The sequence below is a fragment of the Stigmatopora argus genome, chromosome 1 (genome assembly GCF_051989625.1).
Source record: "Stigmatopora argus isolate UIUO_Sarg chromosome 1, RoL_Sarg_1.0, whole genome shotgun sequence".
Taxonomy (NCBI): domain Eukaryota; kingdom Metazoa; phylum Chordata; class Actinopteri; order Syngnathiformes; family Syngnathidae; genus Stigmatopora; species Stigmatopora argus.
In genome coordinates, this window is record NC_135387.1 from 16,788,075 (window position 1) to 16,808,189 (window position 20,115).

At 39.0% G+C, this 20,115-nt stretch overlaps 2 protein-coding genes across 2 annotated transcripts; one reads left to right on the forward strand and one right to left on the reverse strand.

The window, feature by feature from the left end:
- Positions 1 to 561: 561 nt before the first annotated feature.
- Positions 562 to 8,026, forward strand: znf362b (zinc finger protein 362b). The gene is made up of 9 exons (XM_077604781.1): positions 562 to 757; positions 2,424 to 2,487; positions 2,834 to 3,086; positions 3,344 to 3,448; positions 3,660 to 3,978; positions 4,534 to 4,758; positions 4,858 to 4,936; positions 5,050 to 5,208; positions 6,038 to 8,026. The coding sequence occupies exons 2-9, from the start codon at positions 2,425 to 2,427 to the stop codon at positions 6,152 to 6,154; spliced, it is 1,320 nt and encodes a 439-aa protein (XP_077460907.1). The 5' UTR covers positions 562 to 757; position 2,424; the 3' UTR covers positions 6,155 to 8,026.
- Positions 8,027 to 8,095: 69 nt separating this feature from the next.
- On the reverse strand, positions 8,096 to 19,216 carry ccdc30 (coiled-coil domain containing 30). The gene is made up of 25 exons (XM_077605428.1): positions 18,388 to 19,216; positions 17,617 to 17,778; positions 17,261 to 17,381; positions 16,852 to 17,042; positions 16,147 to 16,221; positions 15,574 to 15,732; positions 15,411 to 15,525; positions 14,993 to 15,108; positions 14,791 to 14,918; positions 14,513 to 14,705; positions 14,155 to 14,253; positions 13,695 to 13,823; positions 13,456 to 13,593; positions 12,909 to 13,087; positions 12,591 to 12,825; positions 11,953 to 12,123; positions 11,622 to 11,831; positions 10,938 to 11,095; positions 10,698 to 10,842; positions 10,470 to 10,591; positions 10,193 to 10,334; positions 9,997 to 10,133; positions 9,742 to 9,859; positions 9,537 to 9,589; positions 8,096 to 9,437 (listed from the first exon to the last, which is right to left on the reverse strand). Exons 1-25 carry the CDS (start codon positions 18,406 to 18,408, stop codon positions 9,242 to 9,244), a joined length of 3,513 nt encoding a protein of 1,170 aa, XP_077461554.1. The 5' UTR covers positions 18,409 to 19,216; the 3' UTR covers positions 8,096 to 9,241.
- Between the last annotated feature and the right edge of the window lie 899 nt (positions 19,217 to 20,115).

The window sequence follows — 20,115 nt, forward strand, 5'->3', positions numbered from 1 at the left end:
CACTCGAAATCAAGTCAAAAATCATCATCCTTAAACATCTTTTCAACTGATGGGAGAAAAAAAGGTGTCCAATATCCACCAAAACCTTTATTGAAGATGTAAGAATAACCAACAGATTCACTATATATATATATATATATATATATATATATATATATATATATATATATATATATATATATATATATATATATATATATGAATATTATAATTATATTATTAGAATATATTATAATTATAGTCCTCAGCATGTTTGTTGAACGACCATTCATTCGCCCCTCGTCCCGGTCAAAATGCATTGGACGTCTGGTGCCGTCAATGGCAGCCAATGAGTTATATGCGTAGCCTGTGAAGTTGAAAAGAAATAAATCACAATTCCTTGTTGAGGAGCTGAGTCGAAATCTATTGCAACTTATAATTTTTTTAAATTCTTTTCCAAGATTCTCTCGTTCTGTCTATTCTAAAATGACATAACGCCGTGGAAAAAAGGTCAGCGACTTTTATTATTATTTCAATCAATTTAAAAAAAAATGATTTTCTCTTGTCACTTTCCGTGCGCGCGCGTGTGCGTGCAAGTCCATCGAGGCTGCAGCAGTATAGTAGAACCCAGAAGTGAACAAAGCGACCCGGAAGCGTTGTTCAGACTGGAAGCAGGCAGAAAGAACATCCAGCCTTTTTATATATATATTTATATATATAAATATATATTTATATGAAAGCTGTACTCTCAAGACAATACCTACAGACGGGACCAAAGGTATTTACTTGTGCATGTGTTTTCGTTCGACTAATCTCCTCCAAACAGCTGCATCGTGCACAAAAACATGCACGCCGCCGTTCTTTTGATTCGCCCAAAAGTTGCAGTATTAAAATCATTTTTAAAAAAAAGAAGAGTACTGCAAGTGGGATTTAGTTAAAATGGCACGTCGCCCTATCACCGCACAATCGAGTCTTTGTGTCGGCTGAAAATAAGTGATCGTTTTGGGACCCTTGTGCTTCAGACCGCATCTTGCCTTGTTTCCGCGCTGCTTTTTTTCTTCTCCCCCCTCTCCCCCGTCTCCCCCTCGACAGGGCATGGTTGTTGTAGGAAGTGTCATTTTTTTTAAGGGGTGGGGAGGCCGGGCTATTCAAAGCTGCAAGAGGCCGTAAACAATCCATCATGCTACAATGGACGCCATAAACACAAACCGTTCGCCGGCCACAACGCGCTCACTACATTTTTTTGGCGAGGGGGGAGGGAGAAGAAGACTGCAGAATATGGCGTCCCGCCTTATAAAAATAAGGCTGCCATTTTTGTTTCTCTTTTGTCCGGGAATGTTAGAAGAGGAGCCGTCTGGTTTCTGCTCCGAAATGTGGGCGCCCCGCTGTACTGTTGGTCCCGTAGCCGTTCAAAAAGCTCCAAAAGCTGGTCAGGGGTCGGGAAGTTGTCGGCCACACGGTTGCAAAGTTGCAAATTCAATTTAAGGGAATGTTACTTTTTTTTCTTTTTTTTTTTTAAAGCCCAAAAGTCTTCCCTGTACGCAAACGCTCACATTGTTGCTAGAGGGACAAAATCGGCCTAATAAGATGGACAAACGCTGGATTTAAAAGTGAACAGCATAATGACACTGTTTAGATTTTAACTTGGGTGACATTTAGACACTTGAAATGTCATTTGTGGCGACAATATTAACAAGAAACTTTCATTGAAGCACGACAACTTCATTTAAGAGCTGTAGTTGGGATTTTATAAATGCTACAGATTATATATGTAATATTATATATGTATAATGTACTATTTTTTCAATACAAAATATAATTGATTAAGATCACCACACTGCAGAGCAATGATTCAACAAATAAAGAAAATAAAGTGGTACCTCTATTTACTCATTTTTCAGGTTACAAAAGGCTTTGATGTGTAAATTATTTCTCCAAGAAATGATAATCTGTTCAAATGACGAAACATTCAAAGAAGTATAAATGCAATGAATTACTATTGCACCATATTTCAATTTTTAGTTTGAAGTCTTAATCAAAAAAGTATATTTTTTGTATTTTAAGAATAAAATGTAATAGCCTCATGTAAAACATAACACTATTTACAATCAAAATTCGATTACATTAAGGATTCATCAAGTTTCTTGCTTCCCAAAACATTGAAGGTGTTCATTACATATGTTGAACTTGAATGGTAACATTATGTCAGGATTAACTGAATATTGTTATTGATATATAGTATTATTGCTCTGTGACCTACCCACCCCAAGTAAACTGGGATAGGCTCCAGCAACCCGTGACCCTGACAAGGTCGTTGAAAATGAATGAACAAAGCGATGTTGACAATGAATGAACAAATGAATTATTTTTCATAATGCACACCTTTTGTCATGAGCAATAAACTCCAATTAACTGATTGTCTCCTGATATATTTTGATTTTTAGGATGGCAGAGCCACGATTTAACAACCCTTATTTCTGGCCACCACCTCCATCCATGCCTAGCCAGGTAGGTCAACTGTGACATTTCTCTTATAATGCTTGCATATGTGAATTTAATGGTTGGCCAAAGACTCTTTTGCATCATACTTTACTTTGCTTAATAACAAAAAATGAAATATTTTTTGCACTTAAATGAATGTGATAAATCATAAGTTAAATATGGACCGTGTGACTAATAAAAAAAAAATGTTCGCCAGCACTAATCTATACAAAACTGCGTTTCTTAGTGATATGATGAGACTCCCTTGCCTTTCTTGTTTGATTGATATTTTTTATCGAGGACTGATTGTTTAAGATGTATAGGCGCAGTGTTTTTTTTCCTGCTTTTGAGCTTAACCCGTTAATCCTTTCAGCTGGACAACCTGGTGCTAATTAACAAGATCAAGGAGCAGCTGATGGCCGAGAAGATCCGACCCCTGCACCTACCACCTACCTCCACTCCATCTCAGCAAAGTTTGCTGGTGCCCAGCGCATCCCCAGAAGGAGGCACCTCCCAGCACGGCATGGCAGTTGCTAAGCAACAGCAGCAACAGGTGCCGGGTCACCATCCGCAGCAACAGTCGGACATCACTTTACATGCCCGTTCGGGCTCCAGCTCCGGACCAGGTATCAAACTTCACTTAATCATTTGTGATATAATTCTACAATTCTTGCGTTCATTTGATTGAATTGCCTTAGTTTTAGTTTATCTATGCTTATCGATAAAGTCAATATAAAAGCAAAAGGATGTTCACTGTATCAAAGTAGACAATCAAAGCTGTTTTGCAAGCAAACAGTTTGTTCAGGCTTGTGCTGGAAATTGTAATGGGTGCTGGTCAAAGGTGTGAGTTAATTAACATTTGGTTTCACCTCACTATTGGCAGATGGAAGTATGGACGAGAAGTTGGTTGTGAAGGCCAAAGGATTATGGGAAGACTGGCACATGAGACAACTAAATGAGCAGCAGGCCCGCGCTAACCATCGATCAGGTACTGCCGACAGGCTCTGCCTTATTTGGGAAATTGCAAAACATCCGTGCAATTCTGACATTAATGTCCTGTCACTACAGTGTATGTAGTGAATGTGTATTGGCTTTTGTAATCCGTAAACACAAATTTAAATTACTGACGGTATTTCAATGCCAGTTTGTTGCATAACATCAGTGTTTTGATAGAATAGGTCTTCCTGTCACCTCCCCAGGTCTGGCCCCGTTATCACGACCCGAAAGCCACAGTACCTCCGAAGCTCTAACCCCCACGACACCAACCTCCAGCAGCCAGAACCGCCTAGGGGGCGCCCCTTCTGTCAACATCATCTCTGGGCTGGCGAGCGGTCCTGGTATGGACCACATGAAGGTTGAAGGCTTGGCGGGACTATTGGGCCCCCCACCCAAGGCACCGCGAGGACGAAAGAAGATTAAAGCAGAAAACCCATCAGGTCCTCTACTGGTGGTCCCCTACCCTATTTTAGCAGACCAAGGCTGTGTCACAGTGGCGCCCAAAGAGGGCAAAACATACAGGTGGGGCAGTCAAAGCTGTTTGTCTTCCTAAGTTTTTTTCTTCCATAACCTACTTTTGAGACTAAAATATTTCTTCAACCCACCTTTTTAATTAGTGATCCATCCATGAAGTCAGGTTAGAGACACTGCAGTATCTAGTACCCAAGTTAAAATTCTTCCTAGTGATTAGGTTTTGAGATAAACTATATTTTTGGAATACATTTTACTTCAATCTAGCAGATTTCCACTACATAATAGTAGAAGATTGATAGATACTGGCCCATGCTACATAACTACCAAGTTTCAAGACAAAAAAATGATGACCAACAGAGGAATAGGAATTCAAAATTAGTTTCTCCAAGAAGTCTGAACCTTAGAGTTGTGTGAAAACTGAACATGATTTTTTTCAATATCTGTGACAAGACATAACGATGCTATTGAATCCAAATCTATTATTCATTTAATCAGTTTTATTGCAGTTACATTTTAAACACGTTAGTCGGTGTATTGGAGTGACTTTTTTTTATGTTCAACAAGCCAACCCTGGGTCCCCTTTCTCCCCCTCCCACACACCAGATGCAAAGTGTGCCCACTTACCTTCCTGACCAAGTCAGAGATGCAGATGCACTCCAAATCCCACACAGAGGCCAAACCACACAAGTGTCCCCACTGCTCCAAGACGTTTGCCAACGCTTCCTATCTGTCCCAGCACCTTCGGATTCATCTGGGCATTAAACCCTACCACTGCTCCTATTGTGACAACTCCTTCCGCCAGCTCTCCCATCTTCAGCAGCACACCAGGTTAGCCAGCTGTCTGGGGCCTCTAAAGAGAATAATAGCTAGCAAGTTGACATTTTGAAACTCATTTGACATGTTTTTGATCCGGGTCCTTTGTTGCAGAATCCACACTGGCGACAGGCCTTATAAATGTGCTCACCCTGGATGTGAAAAGGCTTTTACCCAGCTGTCTAATCTCCAGGTTTGTTACATTTCTGCCATTAGCTTTAATACAGCTAAGGCGACCATAAATCAAAGGACCTAATTGTGGCTGCAGCTTTTTTTTTTTAAATCATGTGCAACGTTTTTTTCCAGTCTCACCAGAGGCAGCACAACAAAGACAAGCCGTACAAATGTCCCAACTGCTACCGTGCCTACTCTGACTCCGCATCATTGCAGATCCACCTGTCTGCGCATGCCATCAAAAATGCCAAGGCCTACTGCTGTAGCATGTGTGGCCGGGCATACACCTCAGTACGTAAACTACCAGACACTTACTTATCTGTACCTAGACCTGGGCGATCTAGCCATAAGAAAGGATATATATATATATATATATATATATATATATATATATATATATATATATATATATATATATATATATATATATATATATATATATATATATATATATACATACATACATACATACATATATATATATATATATATATATATATATATATATATATATATATATATATATATATATGTATATGTATATATATATATATATATATATATATGTATGTGTGTATATATATATATATATATATATATATATATATATATATATATATGTGTGTGTATATATATATATATGTATATATATGTATGTGTATATATATATATATATATATACATATACAAGATTGTTTTTTGAAAACCTATCTATTTTGTACTTTATTTCAACTGACGTTTAACGAATCACTAGAAAATATTGGACTCTTTTTGAGGCACTTGGTTATCTGCCAAACTATAAGTAAATTTGCATCCCCACCAAGTTGGTCGATGACACAGATTAACCAATTTTTTTCCTATCTTAAAATCGCACAGCGGTGCCTGTACCCCATTGCAACTCAGATTCTAATTCTGAAATGAATTGAATTGAATGCCTCTATTGTCATTATACAAGAAGAATACAAGTACAGTGAGACTTAAAGCTTCAGCATAAAGTACACACATAATAAGTAGTCAGCATAAGTAAGTAGTGAACTTCTTAATAGCACTGCTGTGATTCTGTTTTTGTCTAGGCCTAGCAGGTCAGTGTGACTCACAATGTATTTGTGTTACTTTGCAGGAGACCTACCTTATGAAGCACATGTCCAAACACACAGTGGTGGAACACCTAGTGAGCCACCAGTCCCCTCAGAGGACTGAGTCCCCTACTATCCCCATAAGGATCTCCCTTATCTAAGTTGCCTGGCACCAAGTATAGGTTCCAACAAGAGTCAAAGTTAGGCATGAGCTTCATAGGCCCTCCATTGATGGTCATTTGCGTAAGGCTTACATTAACATGATGACAACTGGCATAAGTAAGCATTCAGCGCTGTAGTTGGAAATAGGGCACTATTTAGTGAATGTAACAATACAGCTAGATGTTGTCCAGAGGACTGAGTGGCAAAGAATGTCTTGCGTCAAATTTAGTAAGCACTTTCGTAAGCGCCGTGTTAAGAACCTGTCTCCATTTTGGTAAAGAGTCCTTTCAAAGAGCAGATGATTCTTTATGAAAATGTGCTCGGATGATTTAGCCATCAAACATTTGTTTTTTTTCTTCCAACTCAATTAAATGGGATTCCCTAAATATGCCAGACGATCAGAGGAATGAATTGATCAAGTTGCGAAATTTATGCTGGGTGTTTTCGGGAGACATCCAAAGAGAATCTTTAAGCACTTTTTAGGCCTCATTGCTTTGGCTGACAGTTTTGAAATCTTGTTCGGGAAAATGCCAAATGGCATTATTTGTGGCAGCTAGGATCTGTGACTATGTAGAAAAAAAACAGGATTTTCTGTTACTGTTGTTTTTACTCATATGGTTGTGCAAGAACACGCTAACAGGGTCATTGACATTTAAAGAGAGGCAATCGTACAAGACAATGGAAGCATTTCATGATTGTATTGTTTCAATGATGCGAAGAGGGAAGGAAGTGTAAAGGTAAGCAATGTTCTCACCCTCACCTAAATCCTTCTATCCCTAGTAAGTGGCACCTTGGTGACCATAGCAACACTGCTTATAGTATAAATGACCACACCTTGCTTCGCTTTCCTGCAAGTGCCATGTTGAAAGCCAATCTTGTAATATTAAGCTTTATTATTAAGTATTAGTTGCTGCACACTTAACTGGTCCCAGGTTTCATCAGCCATACCTACGTCTCCTAATAAAAACATTAAAAACAACAACAGCAACTTAGCTTAGCTTGGATAATCAACATTAACTGATTATTGGACCAAAATGTGAAGGAAGTGAACATCAGTCGGCAAGAATTGTATCAGATTAGAATCAACTGCAGTATAAACATTTACTTGTGTGTATTGGGAAAGTGTTGACTGTATGTCACTTATTTTACATTTTGACTACACACTCCTTTGTACTTTTAAACCTCAGATGGTACTGATAGGATTTGCTGTATTCTTTATGGCACTATGGAAAAGGTGCTACGGTGAGGCATTTTAGAAAGAACCGCAAACAATGTACAAAAATGGTTAACAAAATAGTCCAAGCTTCGACTCAAGTCACAAACTTGAGCAATTTAGGACATTTAAACCAACAACAAATCCTGCCTCTTCAACTTCATCCCTTTTGAGTTAATGGGCAGAATGATCATGTTGCTGTACTGTATAACACGACTCATTTATCATCTATTTTTAACATTTTCATCAATGTGTTTTGTTTGGAGATTAAAAAAATGTATGTTATTAATCATTTTTTATATCAATTATTTTTTATGTAAGCCTTAGCTGTTTTGTCATGCCATCACCATTACTTTGTATTGTGTTCTGCAGTATTCAGTCCTGTAAACATTGTTTTTCTTGTTCCCTCCCGCATGGAGCTGTAATCTGTATGATAACTGTTTAACCTAAGTTCTCTATGGGAAAATATTGAGTAGATTTATTAAACCTTTTCCTGTCTTGCATTGTGGCTTCATATACGGTTTCCAGACAACTAAATATGCACAACCAAGACTGAAAAGTTAACCCACGGGTTAGCAGTGTTTAAACTTAAAAAAAAGAGGAAAAAAAGCTTTGTATATTTTTTTCTGGTTTAATAAAAGAGACTGTTATACATTCAGTGCAGTCTGCTTATTTGGCCCTAAATAGACGGTGTGCATATGATTACGGAGCAAGATGCAAAAACAAATTTGTGTAGTGATCTTTATTTATGAAAATAGTTTGGAAAAATAAAAACATTTACAAGGTAAGGGTTCTCTAGAGCTTCATGCACACTGCCATTATTCACACTGTGATTTTGGCACTTCTAAGAAAAAAATGTTTCTTTTGTACCTATTGTATTTTATAAATGCAATTGTGATTGTATGAAACAAAGTGTTCAAGTGCAAAAATGTTTCTCAAAAAGTTTCCTGGGAATAAATAAATCATGCCTAGGAAACTCAAATAAAAAAGCACTCTCCGTTTTCTCGTTCAACATTTAAGCAAAAATACTGTACTGGCAACAGAAGTAAAAAAAATGCATTTCATGACTGGACACAGCATAAAGACCACGTGTACAATAAAGGGCTGCATCAAGGATTTTTTCACATTGAGTGGTATCTCTACTTACGAAGTTAATTGGTTCCAGAAGTGGTTTCATTTGATTTTTCGTATGTAGGAGCATAGTTTACATTGAATGGGCATAATTTGTTCCACCATCTGTAACACTATCACTGAAACGTTTTAAAATCTATGTATGTATGTCATAACTGTCTGGCTGGGTTGTACCTATTAGACATTATTGTGCAGGTGGTCAGAATGCTGCGGTTGGCTGGCGCAGAAAATGGCATTGATAGAAACAGGCATTTAAAAGGCAAGAGTCCACAGCACTATCTGTAAATAGAATAACACTGGCACAATAACACATAACTACAAACTAATTTTAAAAATGATGGATCGTTCAAATAAAACGGCGACATTTTCTTGAATGTACACCAACAGAAACATTTGATAAAGTGCTCAGTTTTAAATATTAGTCAGATTCCAACAATTACTGGTCTGACATATTTTGTCCTACCTTTTTTTTTTTTTTTTAAATAAAATCAAATTACAGTAATAAAAATATCATTTTTATAATCCCCGATGACTACAGTAGAAGCTGCTATATTGTTGGTTTAATTCAGCCATTGATCATCCATGCTAGAACTTATGCCGACTGTTGTTGCGCTAGACGCACCGTACATCGGAACTAGTTTCCAGGCGATTAAAATGAATTATGATAATTACTCTTATTATAGTATTTTGATTTCACATACATTTTCACGTTTGCCTTGTCCTCATCAGCATTTGGTAACTTTCACGGGCCATCACTGCTATTTGGTGTCACGAGTGTCATGTCAGGAGGAAACAGCGAGGAGGCAAGATTCAGGTAACCTTGCTCTGATGCCTGTTGCATGGTGACCGATGTCCGCGTACCCTCTGACACCTGCTCTGTCTTGGAGCGGGAGATTGCTTCTAATAACTCCCAAGGGTCATAGGAACTGGATGTGAGGCTAGTAATCACACATTTGTGAAACAAGGGAGAATGTGTTTAGTGATACTGTTTAGTGACAATAGCAACCAAATTCCACTCTCTCTTCTTGCAATCATACCTTATATTACTAGTTGTTTGCAGAATGCTGTCACAAAAACCTTTCTTGGAATTCTGTTCAATTGACATCATTGTGTTAAAATCTTTTCTGAATAGCACAGAGACACTGAAAGTACTGAGACATTCCATTTCAATTGGTCTATTGAGAGGTGGCGTTACAACATGTAGTTGATGAAATTGTGTGCAGGTGCACGCAAGCGTGTTACCTCATTGCTTTTGAAGGATTGGGCATTCCTCAAGGCACGCTCCAAGGAACTGACCTGATTGGACAGCCTCAGAGTTTGATCCTGAAGTCTGCCATTTTCCGCTTCTAAGGCATTAACCCTTGGAGAGAATTACTATTCATTGACTGTTTGACCACTGTTACTACTGCTGCTAACAAGTTGACAAGTTGAGTCATTTTAAGAGAGGCTTAGCTCTTACAAATGGACAGTTTTGTGAGCCAAAAGTCGAACTGTAACCTGTGTTGGACGGTGGACGCCACTCTCATTCCATTGCTGCCCATTTCCTCTGCTTCGCTGATCTTCAGCAACAGACTCCTCCTCTCTTCCAGAAGCTTTTCATTTTCCTCCATCACATTATGAATGCATTCCTTTGCCTATAGGTTTAGAATATTTGTCAAATCGGACACAAATTCATGACGGCTTCATATTTTACCTTTTGCGAGAGACTGGCGGCCAGGGTTAAGTCATTCTCCAGTTTTTGGATGGTGCTGTCCCGCTGTGCGGTGGCTTGGAGAAAGACCTGCTTGGCTTGATGCAATTTGGTCTTGTGTCGACTGTGTTTTTCGTTGTACTTTCTAATGGAGACGCAAAGAAACTATTACGTACTGCAATGTCAGGTCAGATGGACCTATGACTATAAGCTTATTTGTTTGAGGAAAATATGAGTGCTGAAAATTGTATATAAGATTACATTCCAGCGGACGACGTACCTAGCGTGTGTGTTCAATTGCAGGAAAACTTGTTTGAGTTCTCCCTGCATTCTGTCGCACTCGAGCTGGCTGGCTGTGAGATCATCCTTCAGTTGGCGACAAGAAACTTTGTCAACTCTTATCTGGAAGGTAAGAAGACTGTTCAGTTCTTTCCAGGGTTAGACCATTATTGTGAGGACTATAAAATGTGATTTAATGGTAACACCCGAGCATGAAGCCATTCTGTACCTCATTTTCGGCTTTGTGGAGTTCTTCATTTAGCTGTTGTGCTCGGTGGGTTAGCTCCACGTTTGTCCTGGTGAGCAAATTCTCATTTGTTCTCAGAGAACGTATTTGTTGTTGGACTTCGTCCTCACGCTGCTCTAAAAGCTTCCTGAAATTAAAAAAAAAGTCCAGCGTGGTTTTGATGATAGACTAGAGGGAGGTTAACTCGGGACATTGTCCAAACATCCATACACTTTGAAATACCTTTTAATGTGCTCCTCTTGCAGTTGGGCTTTCAGGGAGGACAAAGTGTCAGATAGAGCTCTGCTTTCCAGTTCCAGGCGGCTGCTCTCATTGTTACGAGCTTCCTCCATACGCAGCTGGTGCTGTGTCGCATTGAGTTGCTGCTGTAGCTCCACCATCTGTCATTACAATCAAAGGTAACTGAGAACAAATTGAAACAACAGCACTCACTTATTTTTTCTTAAGATTGTGAAATAACCTTTTTAGAGAACAAACCTATCTGACAGTTCAAGGCTCATGTTGTTTTTATACCATTCCATAGCACTATTTAATGTGATAGATGTTCCCCACTCAGAAATCAGTCTAATCATGCCATCCTGAAAGGGGACCCTGCATTTGTGGGCTCTTGGGATCTTCAGTTTTTCCTTGTTCTTTTGAAGGTTTAGATCAGGTTATGTCATAATTTTTGTCAACTGTGGGCCTGTACAACCCTTTGGAGACATTGTTGTCATTAAAGGCCACAATGGGGTGTGATATAAGAACTAAATGTGACTTGACTGGCCAAATGCAACAATGCAAACACTAAACTTTGCAACAAAGGGTAAAGGAAAGACTTATGTCAATTGTTTTCATTTTCTTTAAATCCAAATATAGTGATTCAACAATAGGACTGGAATGTAATGCTTGGGTTCCCTTTACACTAACCTTTTTGTCAGCAGCAATGACCCGTGCTTTCTCTGCCTGCAACTCCTCTTGAAGACCTTTGGCAGTGCTACGGTTGGCCTCGTTGCGTGCAAGGTCCAGCTCCAGGGCCCTGATTTTTTGCTGTTGAAGTTCTGAATCAGCTGTCTGAGTGTGAAGACTCTGCTTCATCTGAACAATCTTGGTCTGCCACTGCTTTAGTTCCGCAGAAAGCTAAAATTGGCAAAAAAAATATTATTAGCAATTTTTCCTTGAATGTGACACTAACTCTTACTAAAATTGACATTTTAAGGTTACAAACAAAATACCCCTAGCTCAAAATTACGAATGCAACCTTTAGTTTTTCATTGTCGAGCAGAGCATTATGCCTCTTTAGGTCCATGTTCTTCTCTTTTTCATAGCGTAGTTCTCGTTCTGCTGAGGTGAAAAGGTTCTGCACTCGTTGTAGATCTTGCTTCAAATGTTTAGCCTCTTCTGTCCTCTGATGCAGGACTATGTCCGAAGACTAATGAGAGATTGAAAAGACGTGTGCTTTGGGTTAAAAAATATATATATTAAAAAAAAAATCATACAAATGCTGCAAAATTGACCAAAATGTATTGAAGGTACACAGGGAGCCCTAATGATTAAAGAAAAGGCTTAACGTTACACTGTATGCAGAACAGGTATGAAACTATATAACTATAGGAAATCTTTCTTAGTCTAGTTCAGTGTAAATCTACTATATCACTAGTACAAATGAAATGTCATCATTGGGAAATTAATTACTAAGAATCATGTAAATAATGCGGGTCAATAATGCAAGCATTTACAAAATGATATCGATAAAACTCCTGTGGGAAATACATTCTGACTTTATTTATACAAAAATATTATTGATTACTACTTGTGTATCAAATGAACTAGAATGCAAGCTAATGCAGTTCTTTTGCAAACTAAATATATTTGCCAAAGGAAATTGAAAGAAAATACCAGATCCAAACATTTCTCTTTGGTTGACGTGAATGGAGGCAATTTAGGGTTGTTCCTAAACGCTTCATTAGCCAAATAGTGCTGTCCCTGATGATGCTTTACTTGTTCCTTGAGGTGTTGCAGCTCAAGCTCCAGTTTCTCTCTTTCTTCTTCGACAGCAAGCTTCTTCTGGACGCTGTCAGTCAGTTTGGCCTGCAGTTCAGCTGCCTGCCCACGCTCAGAGGCCATCTCTTCTCTGAAAAAGCAAACGCCAAACAAGCTTTGTTGTCCAATACTTTCACGAGTTATTACTTTGTCTCCCTTCTCAATTCCACCAACCTGAGTGTGTTGTGTTCTATCTGAAGGCAACGTAGTTCTTTGGTCAGGTGGTCCGCCTGCTCCTGCATTTGGTCCACTGGTATTCTGCTATGCCGCAAGTCCTTTTGGCTGTGGTTACAGTCTTTTAGGTGTGCCAGCTCACTTTGTAGTCGACGGTGAGCTTGCTCCATCTGAGCTAACTGAAACACATACATTATAACACATGATAATGGGATCTTGTTTTTTCATCCGACCAGTTTAGGGTGTACAAGTCTGCATTTTGCCTGAAGTCAGCTGAGGTCCAAAGGCCTGCGACCCTGACAAGGATATGCCATGTTGAAAGTGTATGGATTTTTTTTTCACCTTTCAATGCATTTGTTTCTTTGATAATGGCTTAAAATGCGTGCGACATGCTCAGTGTTTGAGGGTTAAAAACCCAGCTCTTTGACAGTTTACTCAACATAAATACAGAAAACAGTGCCTCAAAGATGAGTGCTGAAATTATATGAGAGGTTTTGTTCAAGTGTATGAGTGAACTTCAGTATGCTGAGACAATAAACTGGCAAACCTTCTCCTCCAGTACTGCCTTTTCCCCCTTGACTTGAGTGAGACCCTTGATAAGCGTTTTTCCTTGTTGACATTCAGTCTGAAGGCTGTTAATCTCAAGTTTCAATTTCTTCAGGTCTCTTTCACCGATCTGCAGAGCCTTTGACAGACAGAATACGGAAATTGCAGCAGTTTTCAGTGATTCAGTTGCCAAATTTACATGGTGAAAGAAATACAATAAAGCTGCAACATGTAATATACCTCCTTGTCTTTTTTCAAGGCAGCCTGAGCAGCACTGAGGTCTAGCTGTAGTTGTTTCCGCCAGTCTTTCTCTTCAGTCAGACGAGCTTCTAGCAAAGCCAGTCTCTCTGGGCCGCTGTCACGAAGGTGCTTGATATACAGCGACACAACGTATTTGCTTTCATTTTTCCCCCCTAGTTTTACTTTAACTTTCTGGTAATTCAGACAAATGATCACTTTTCATAACTTTATGTGAGAGCGGCAGATTGAGCTGCACTTAACAACAAAATGAAGTGCACCAACAGATTAATTAAAAATATCCTCCGGGTCATTAAATATATGCTTTAAATGATTTTAACATTTTTACATTTCTTTTTTTTTCACTACTACTATATTCTAATGCAAGCAAAAGGCAAGCCTTGAATTATATTGAGACGCATGTTATACTAACTATTTTCAAACAGAATGGAAGTTGTTCTACCAGCTGTAAGAAGGATTCTGCGGTTTTGATCTCTTCTCCATTCTTTAAGTGCTTTTCTTGAGTTTCTTGCTTCTTCAGTTGCCCCTCAAGGTTTTTGACCTGCATGATCAGTTCACATCTATTACTAGAAATGTTCCGAAGCAGCAACTTTGAAATTTAATTAAATGCTGCCATTCATGGCAATAAGAGTCCAATTCAATTTGAATAGGAGGGCTCGCAATGATGATAAAGGGATTGGACTGCCATCTCCATCAGATGGAGTTTAAGAAGGTTGAACTACTCAGTCAAAATGTTATCCATGAATCTGATAGGTTATGATATTTATCCATTTGCAGGGAATGTTTATGCTGTTGCTTACCCGTCGATATAGGCCCTCCAGTTCTCCATCATGGCGAAGCCTCTCCTCCTTGCTGGCATTCTGGGCCTCACCGAGTAATGCCTCCAGCTCCTCGTTTCTCTCTTCCATTTCCTCTTGCTCCTTGCGAAGTCTCAGAAGTTGACGCTCCAACTCTCTCACCTGAACAATTCTGTCCTCATTCACTGCATGACAGCTTAGATAGAATTAGCACAGGATGACTCGTATTAGTGCTACAAAATTACCGAGGGGCCCTTGTAATAGATTTAATTTGTATTTACTGTTTGTGAATTGGATCTGATTCTTTAGTCGAAAAGTTGTAAATGTTGTTCTGAAGTTCTGTACAATTGTTGTTTTGCCTCCCATCTGCTTTAAGGGCGGCGCTTTGGTCGATGTCCCTTGTTTCCAACTGGAGAAAAACACAATGGAAAGTTTTCCTGTAATATCAATTTAAATAGACACATAGTTTCAAATTATACTCACAAGCTCAAGAAGATTTTTCTTCTCAGATTCTAAAGACTGCACTCTCTCTCTCAGATTTCTGTTATCAGCATCCAGTCTGTCACTTTGCTCATTAGCTTGCTGTAGCTTCATCATATCTGAAAAAATAAAAAAATAAAAAAATAAAAAAATAGTACAACTGTAATTAAACTAAATTCAATGTCTTGTTGTTCTCATTTTGAAATAACACTATCAAATTATTATTTAAAAGAAAATAATTACTGACATTATCAAAGATAATTTTTTACTTCAGAACCGGTAGCGTTTTGCTTTAGGTTGATGATGCCTGTGCAGTATAAAACAATTGGGCATCAGATTAAATAAAATTAACTGAATTACTCGGGTACACATACTTCTTCCCACAATAGATGAATCTACTACAAAAAAATTACAATCTCACCACACTGTTTCAGTTTGTCCACTTCTCTTTTCAGAATTTCAAGTTCTTGGAGTGTTTCCTGAAGCTCAGACTCTGAGGGTAGAACCACATTTGTTGTAAAATGCCTGACACACTTCTTTCCAGCAATAGACTAGAGAGATTTAAAAAAAAAATGATGCAACACACCACAGGGTTCAAGACTGTTGGTTTTGGACACGTCCAGCTCATTGTTGAGCCTTCGGATTTCCTGATGAGCCATCCCCAGCCTGTTGGATGCCTCCTCCAAGTCACGCTCCAACCGCCGGCGTTCATCTTGCTCGCGGGAAAGCTCCTCGCTCTGAGCCTAGTGTTAGAGCGACACAGGAATTACTCACAGGTGGATTGAACAGAAAGCTTAGGAGTGGATACAGTAAGTGTTGTCAAAAACATGCATTTGAAAAAGGGAGTTGAACTCCTCATCACTGCAGTCTGCAAAGTAGTAGTGAAGGCTTTCAGATAGCATTCACCTGCACAAGTGCAACAACAAACAGTTCTCATGCCGGCAATTGTGATGAACCTCTGCGGCCAATCAGCTCCCATCACTTGAAAAAAATACTTCACAAATGTTAGTGGGAAAATGATTGGTAATGCGGATGTCTAGTAGCAACAAGCAGTGTCACAGTGAAAGAATCCACAGAAGCTACAGTACTGTTCACAGTGCTGTTGAAAAATCGCAAGCATGTTAGTTGAGTTAGTTTAGTCTTAAGAGAGGACCTACAGGGGTAATATTGTTTTTGTTCTGAGCAGACCTGCGGAGCCCAAACAGCTTCTTCCATGGAGTTTGTGATGAAGCCTATTAAGAGCAAAAACCAGCATGTGCAGAAATACACCAAATAATAATAATTAAAATAATAACTAATGAATAGAAAAGGCCAAAGAAAGCAGATGAAGGCTCTGTGGTGGTTTCTTACAACTAGAAGAGCATAAAAGGCACGTAGTAGGTAAATGTACTGTCTGGGACTGTGTACATTGGTCAGAGTTGAGATTTAATGCAATGAGTGTTGTGCCAAGTATAAAGAGGAAAAGAAAGAAAGAAAAATTAATTGCAAATCCAAGTTGTGGTTGAATTGATTGAAAATTTGTCATTTGTTCCAAGCAAAACGGGAGTGTCACTTGACTGTTGTTTTAGGGCATTCATTGTAAACATTTTTGTGAACTAATCGTCATTAATGGTAGTCCGAAAAATATAGATTTTTTTGTTTGTATTCATTTTAATTATTAATTTAATTTAATTAATTATTATTATTTATGGTTAATAATTATTATTTTAGAATATAGAAGCAAAAGCAATGCAAGGATTTATAATACAAAAAATACTATAATTTCGACCTTATGTCCACATATATGGACATCACATTTTAGGTCTTTGGATGCCAGGTCTTTGTGAGGTTCAGTTTTTGAGTTACGTGCGTGTGTTCTTCACCTGGATTGGGACATCTTTTACGCTCCCGGACAAGCTGTGACTGTCAAGCTTCCTTTCTGCAGCCTCTAGCCTCTCCAGCAGTGTTGCCCTTTCTACCAATAGGTATGCCACCTGCTCACTTGGGCTACTCAAACCCATCTCCCCAAGATCTTCCTGAGCCAACATTTCAGCCAACTCCTTGCTCTGAATCTCTGGAAGACAGGTTTTGTCAAGAAGAAATGAGAAATAGTCAGTAAACAAAAAGTATCATTTGTACACTCCTCACAACAAATTTAGGGTGAAATTTGAAATATGCTGTTAATCTCGCCAGTTAGCACACGCTAAAAAACACAAGTTGTGCACAAATACTAAAATGCAGTTTCTGTTCACCCAAAGAATGAGGTAAGCAACAGAGCTGCACTGGTATCACCTTGTTGCTGTCTGATGCGGAGCAATTCTTGTTGTAGCTGTTCATTGTCTCTTTCATAGCCTGCAGTCACGCACTCGCGTTGTTGCAGCAGCAAGCGGATATGTGCTACGTAGCTGTCCATCTAACAGTCAAAAGGACACAGTGGCTGATTTTGCAACATTTGAAATGGGGTGAAACAAATAAAATACCATACAGAAACATAACACAATTACAATGTCATCAAATGAGATTTTACCCACCACCAAAATGGGAATATTATGTTGTAAAATCGCAGTAGTAACATTTATGAGCAAAAGTGAATAAAATCAATATTAGAACCCGTCATACGTGACGGGTCAATGTACAAAGAGTCTCACCTCCTTCATTTCATTGGTCTGCTGTGAACGCAAAGTATCCAGCTCAGCCTCAGTGTCGAGGATCCGCTGCCAAAGATGGAGTTCACGCTTGTCTGGGGTGGCCCCTGGTGGCAAACCATCATCCTGGAGCCACGCAGAAATTTGGTCTTGCTCCGTCTGTCCCTAAAGGACAAGAGGAGGTGGCAAATTTTTCAGGAAAAAAAATGTGAGTTAAGGAGAGTTGATTGTGTGTTTTGGTTTATTGAGTGGTTATAAAAGTTTTAGATTTTTGGCAAACTAATGCTTTCAGTGAGTACATAGGGGATGACTCCAACTTTAGCAAGGTGTGCCAACACAAAATGCTTGTTGCTTAACTCAACACTGCACTTCAATGGCTGTGTAATTCTATCTGATCCTCCATGAGACCCAATGAATGACTAATGACATGTAGCTATATTGTCACAAGCTGTGTATCAGGTCTCAGGGGCTTGTTGTATTTAAACATCACATAAAAGTCATTATATTACTGCAGAAAATAACCAAAAGCCAAGATACTGTTTACAAGAGCAGTGAAAAGATAATTACTGTGACTAAAAATACAGGATTTAATTGCAAGGTCATGCATTGCAAGTGCTGATATATTCTTAAACATGATCAGGATTGCAATGAGTGGGATTGTCACAGACGCTGAATGACCCAAATGATTTAAAAATAAAAGACTACAATTGAGTAGCAGATGCAAATGTGTGTGATTTATGAAAAGCAAGCATCACAACAAGTTAAAATGTTTACCTCTTTGTGGTCCATGGTCATGCATTAAGTTGGATGTGGTGGCATCCAGCAGTGGTGGAGCTTGGCTTATGTGGCCGGGTGGGTAAACATAGAAAAAGTCAAGACAACAATTCACCCATGTAATTCGAATAGACCTTATGGAGTCTTCCAAAGTTCACTCCAGAATTTCTCTTCTCTCCCATTGCTGCTGCTGAGGACATAAAACATAATTGGCATCTGATATTCTTAACCCTCATCTGACGTCAAAATTGAAGCATATTACTGAAATGCTGAGCGAGGTAAAGATTTATACACAACCAAGAGATGTTGACGGACATCTCTTGATCCATCCATCTGAAAATGTGATCGACTGTTTAAACTGTAATGAGCATGTAGTTAAATATCAGAATTTTCCTAATGCCTGGCAATAAGTAGGAGCAAAGCATTTTTCCCCTCCAGCACCACTTGCATTCCTTTTGCCCACGCAAGTACAGCCAGGATGCGGTAAAGCCCTCAAAGGCACATTTCAAACCATCACATTGCCCGTCTTATTTTGATTCAGTAGCGTCCACGTACTCGACGACGAGTTGCGCGTTAACTAGACAACAATGTGAAAAGTCCCAAAGTTTGAGTGCTGCGCTAAGGCTAGCCCGGCTAACGCTACTGCAGCTAGCCCTTCACACTCTTCTCTGAGTCGCATTTTAGTCATCGCCAAGAAACATACACATGGATGTATATAATATATAGACACATGTTCACTGTCGCACTCCTGAGAAAGGTTTACTCACCCATCAGCGACATATATTACGCGTCCAGCAAATGCCAGACGTGGTGAACTAAGTGAACCAAGTGAAAAACTGGCTTCCACGAGCACCTTGGCAACGGAGCGAACCATTACGAACATGCAAGAGGGAGGTGGGCATCGTTTTGAAAGGACGCGCCCAAGTTTTACAAGTAGGTAATAGCGTGAAAAACTCGTCGTTTGAAATTGGTTAAGCTTTATTAAGATGGTTTTACAATTTTGATCTTTATTGATCTGATGCTTCACGAATTTTATGTACTCATTTGTTTTTATTCATCTGGATTATTATTATTATTATTATTATTATTATTATTATTATTATTATTATTATTATTATTATTATTATTATTATTATTATTATTCCAATTAATCTTACTAATTTATTCATTTATTCTTTTACCAAACTGCTTATCCTCACAAGGGTCTCGGGGGTGCTGGAGCCTATCCCAACTAACTATTGTCACCAGGCGGGGGACACCCTGAATTGCTGGCCAGTCAATCGCAGGGCCCCTCGGGGAAATTTCGAGTGTTCAACCAGCCTACGATGCATGCTTTTGGGATGTGGAAGGAGACCGGAGTGCCCGTTGAAAACCCAAGCCCGGGGGAGAACGTGCAAACACCCAACAGTGAGGACCGACCTAGGATCGAACCCTCGACCCCAGAACTGTGAGGCCAACCAGCCAAGCATACATATTTTTGTGTTGTGGGAGGAAGCCGGAGAAGAAATATGATTGATAGTCATGCACTGCTTGTATGTCACACAGTATCCTACATATGTTTTACAAACGCAATTTTAAATGGAGTTTTGGTTGTTTGTTTGTTACCTGTAATCGAATTTAGATTGACCCTGACAGACACTGGAGACTATTTCATGTCAACTCTTGTGTTTTGGTTGTTTGTTTGTTGCTTTGCTTTGCCGTTTACTTTTATTTTGTCTGTTCTACAAC

Bases quoted from the DNA above. Each gene is read 5' to 3' on its own strand.
- znf362b (XM_077604781.1), top strand. From the start codon at position 2,425: ATGGCAGAGCCACGATTTAACAACCCTTATTTCTGGCCACCACCTCCA. The intron at 3,449-3,659 runs GTACTGCCGACA...TCACCTCCCCAG, and splicing joins CCGCGCTAACCATCGATCAG to GTCTGGCCCCGTTATCACGA. The intron at 4,759-4,857 runs GTTAGCCAGCTG...CCTTTGTTGCAG, and splicing joins CATCTTCAGCAGCACACCAG to AATCCACACTGGCGACAGGC.
- ccdc30 (XM_077605428.1), bottom strand. From the start codon at position 18,408: ATGACCATGGACCACAAAGAG. The intron at 15,109-15,410 runs GTGAGATTGTAA...TTATTTTTTCAG, and splicing joins GGACAAACTGAAACAGTGTG to ATATGATGAAGCTACAGCAA. The intron at 10,335-10,469 runs GTACGTCGTCCG...CGTCTCCATTAG, and splicing joins CAATTGAACACACACGCTAG to AAAGTACAACGAAAAACACA.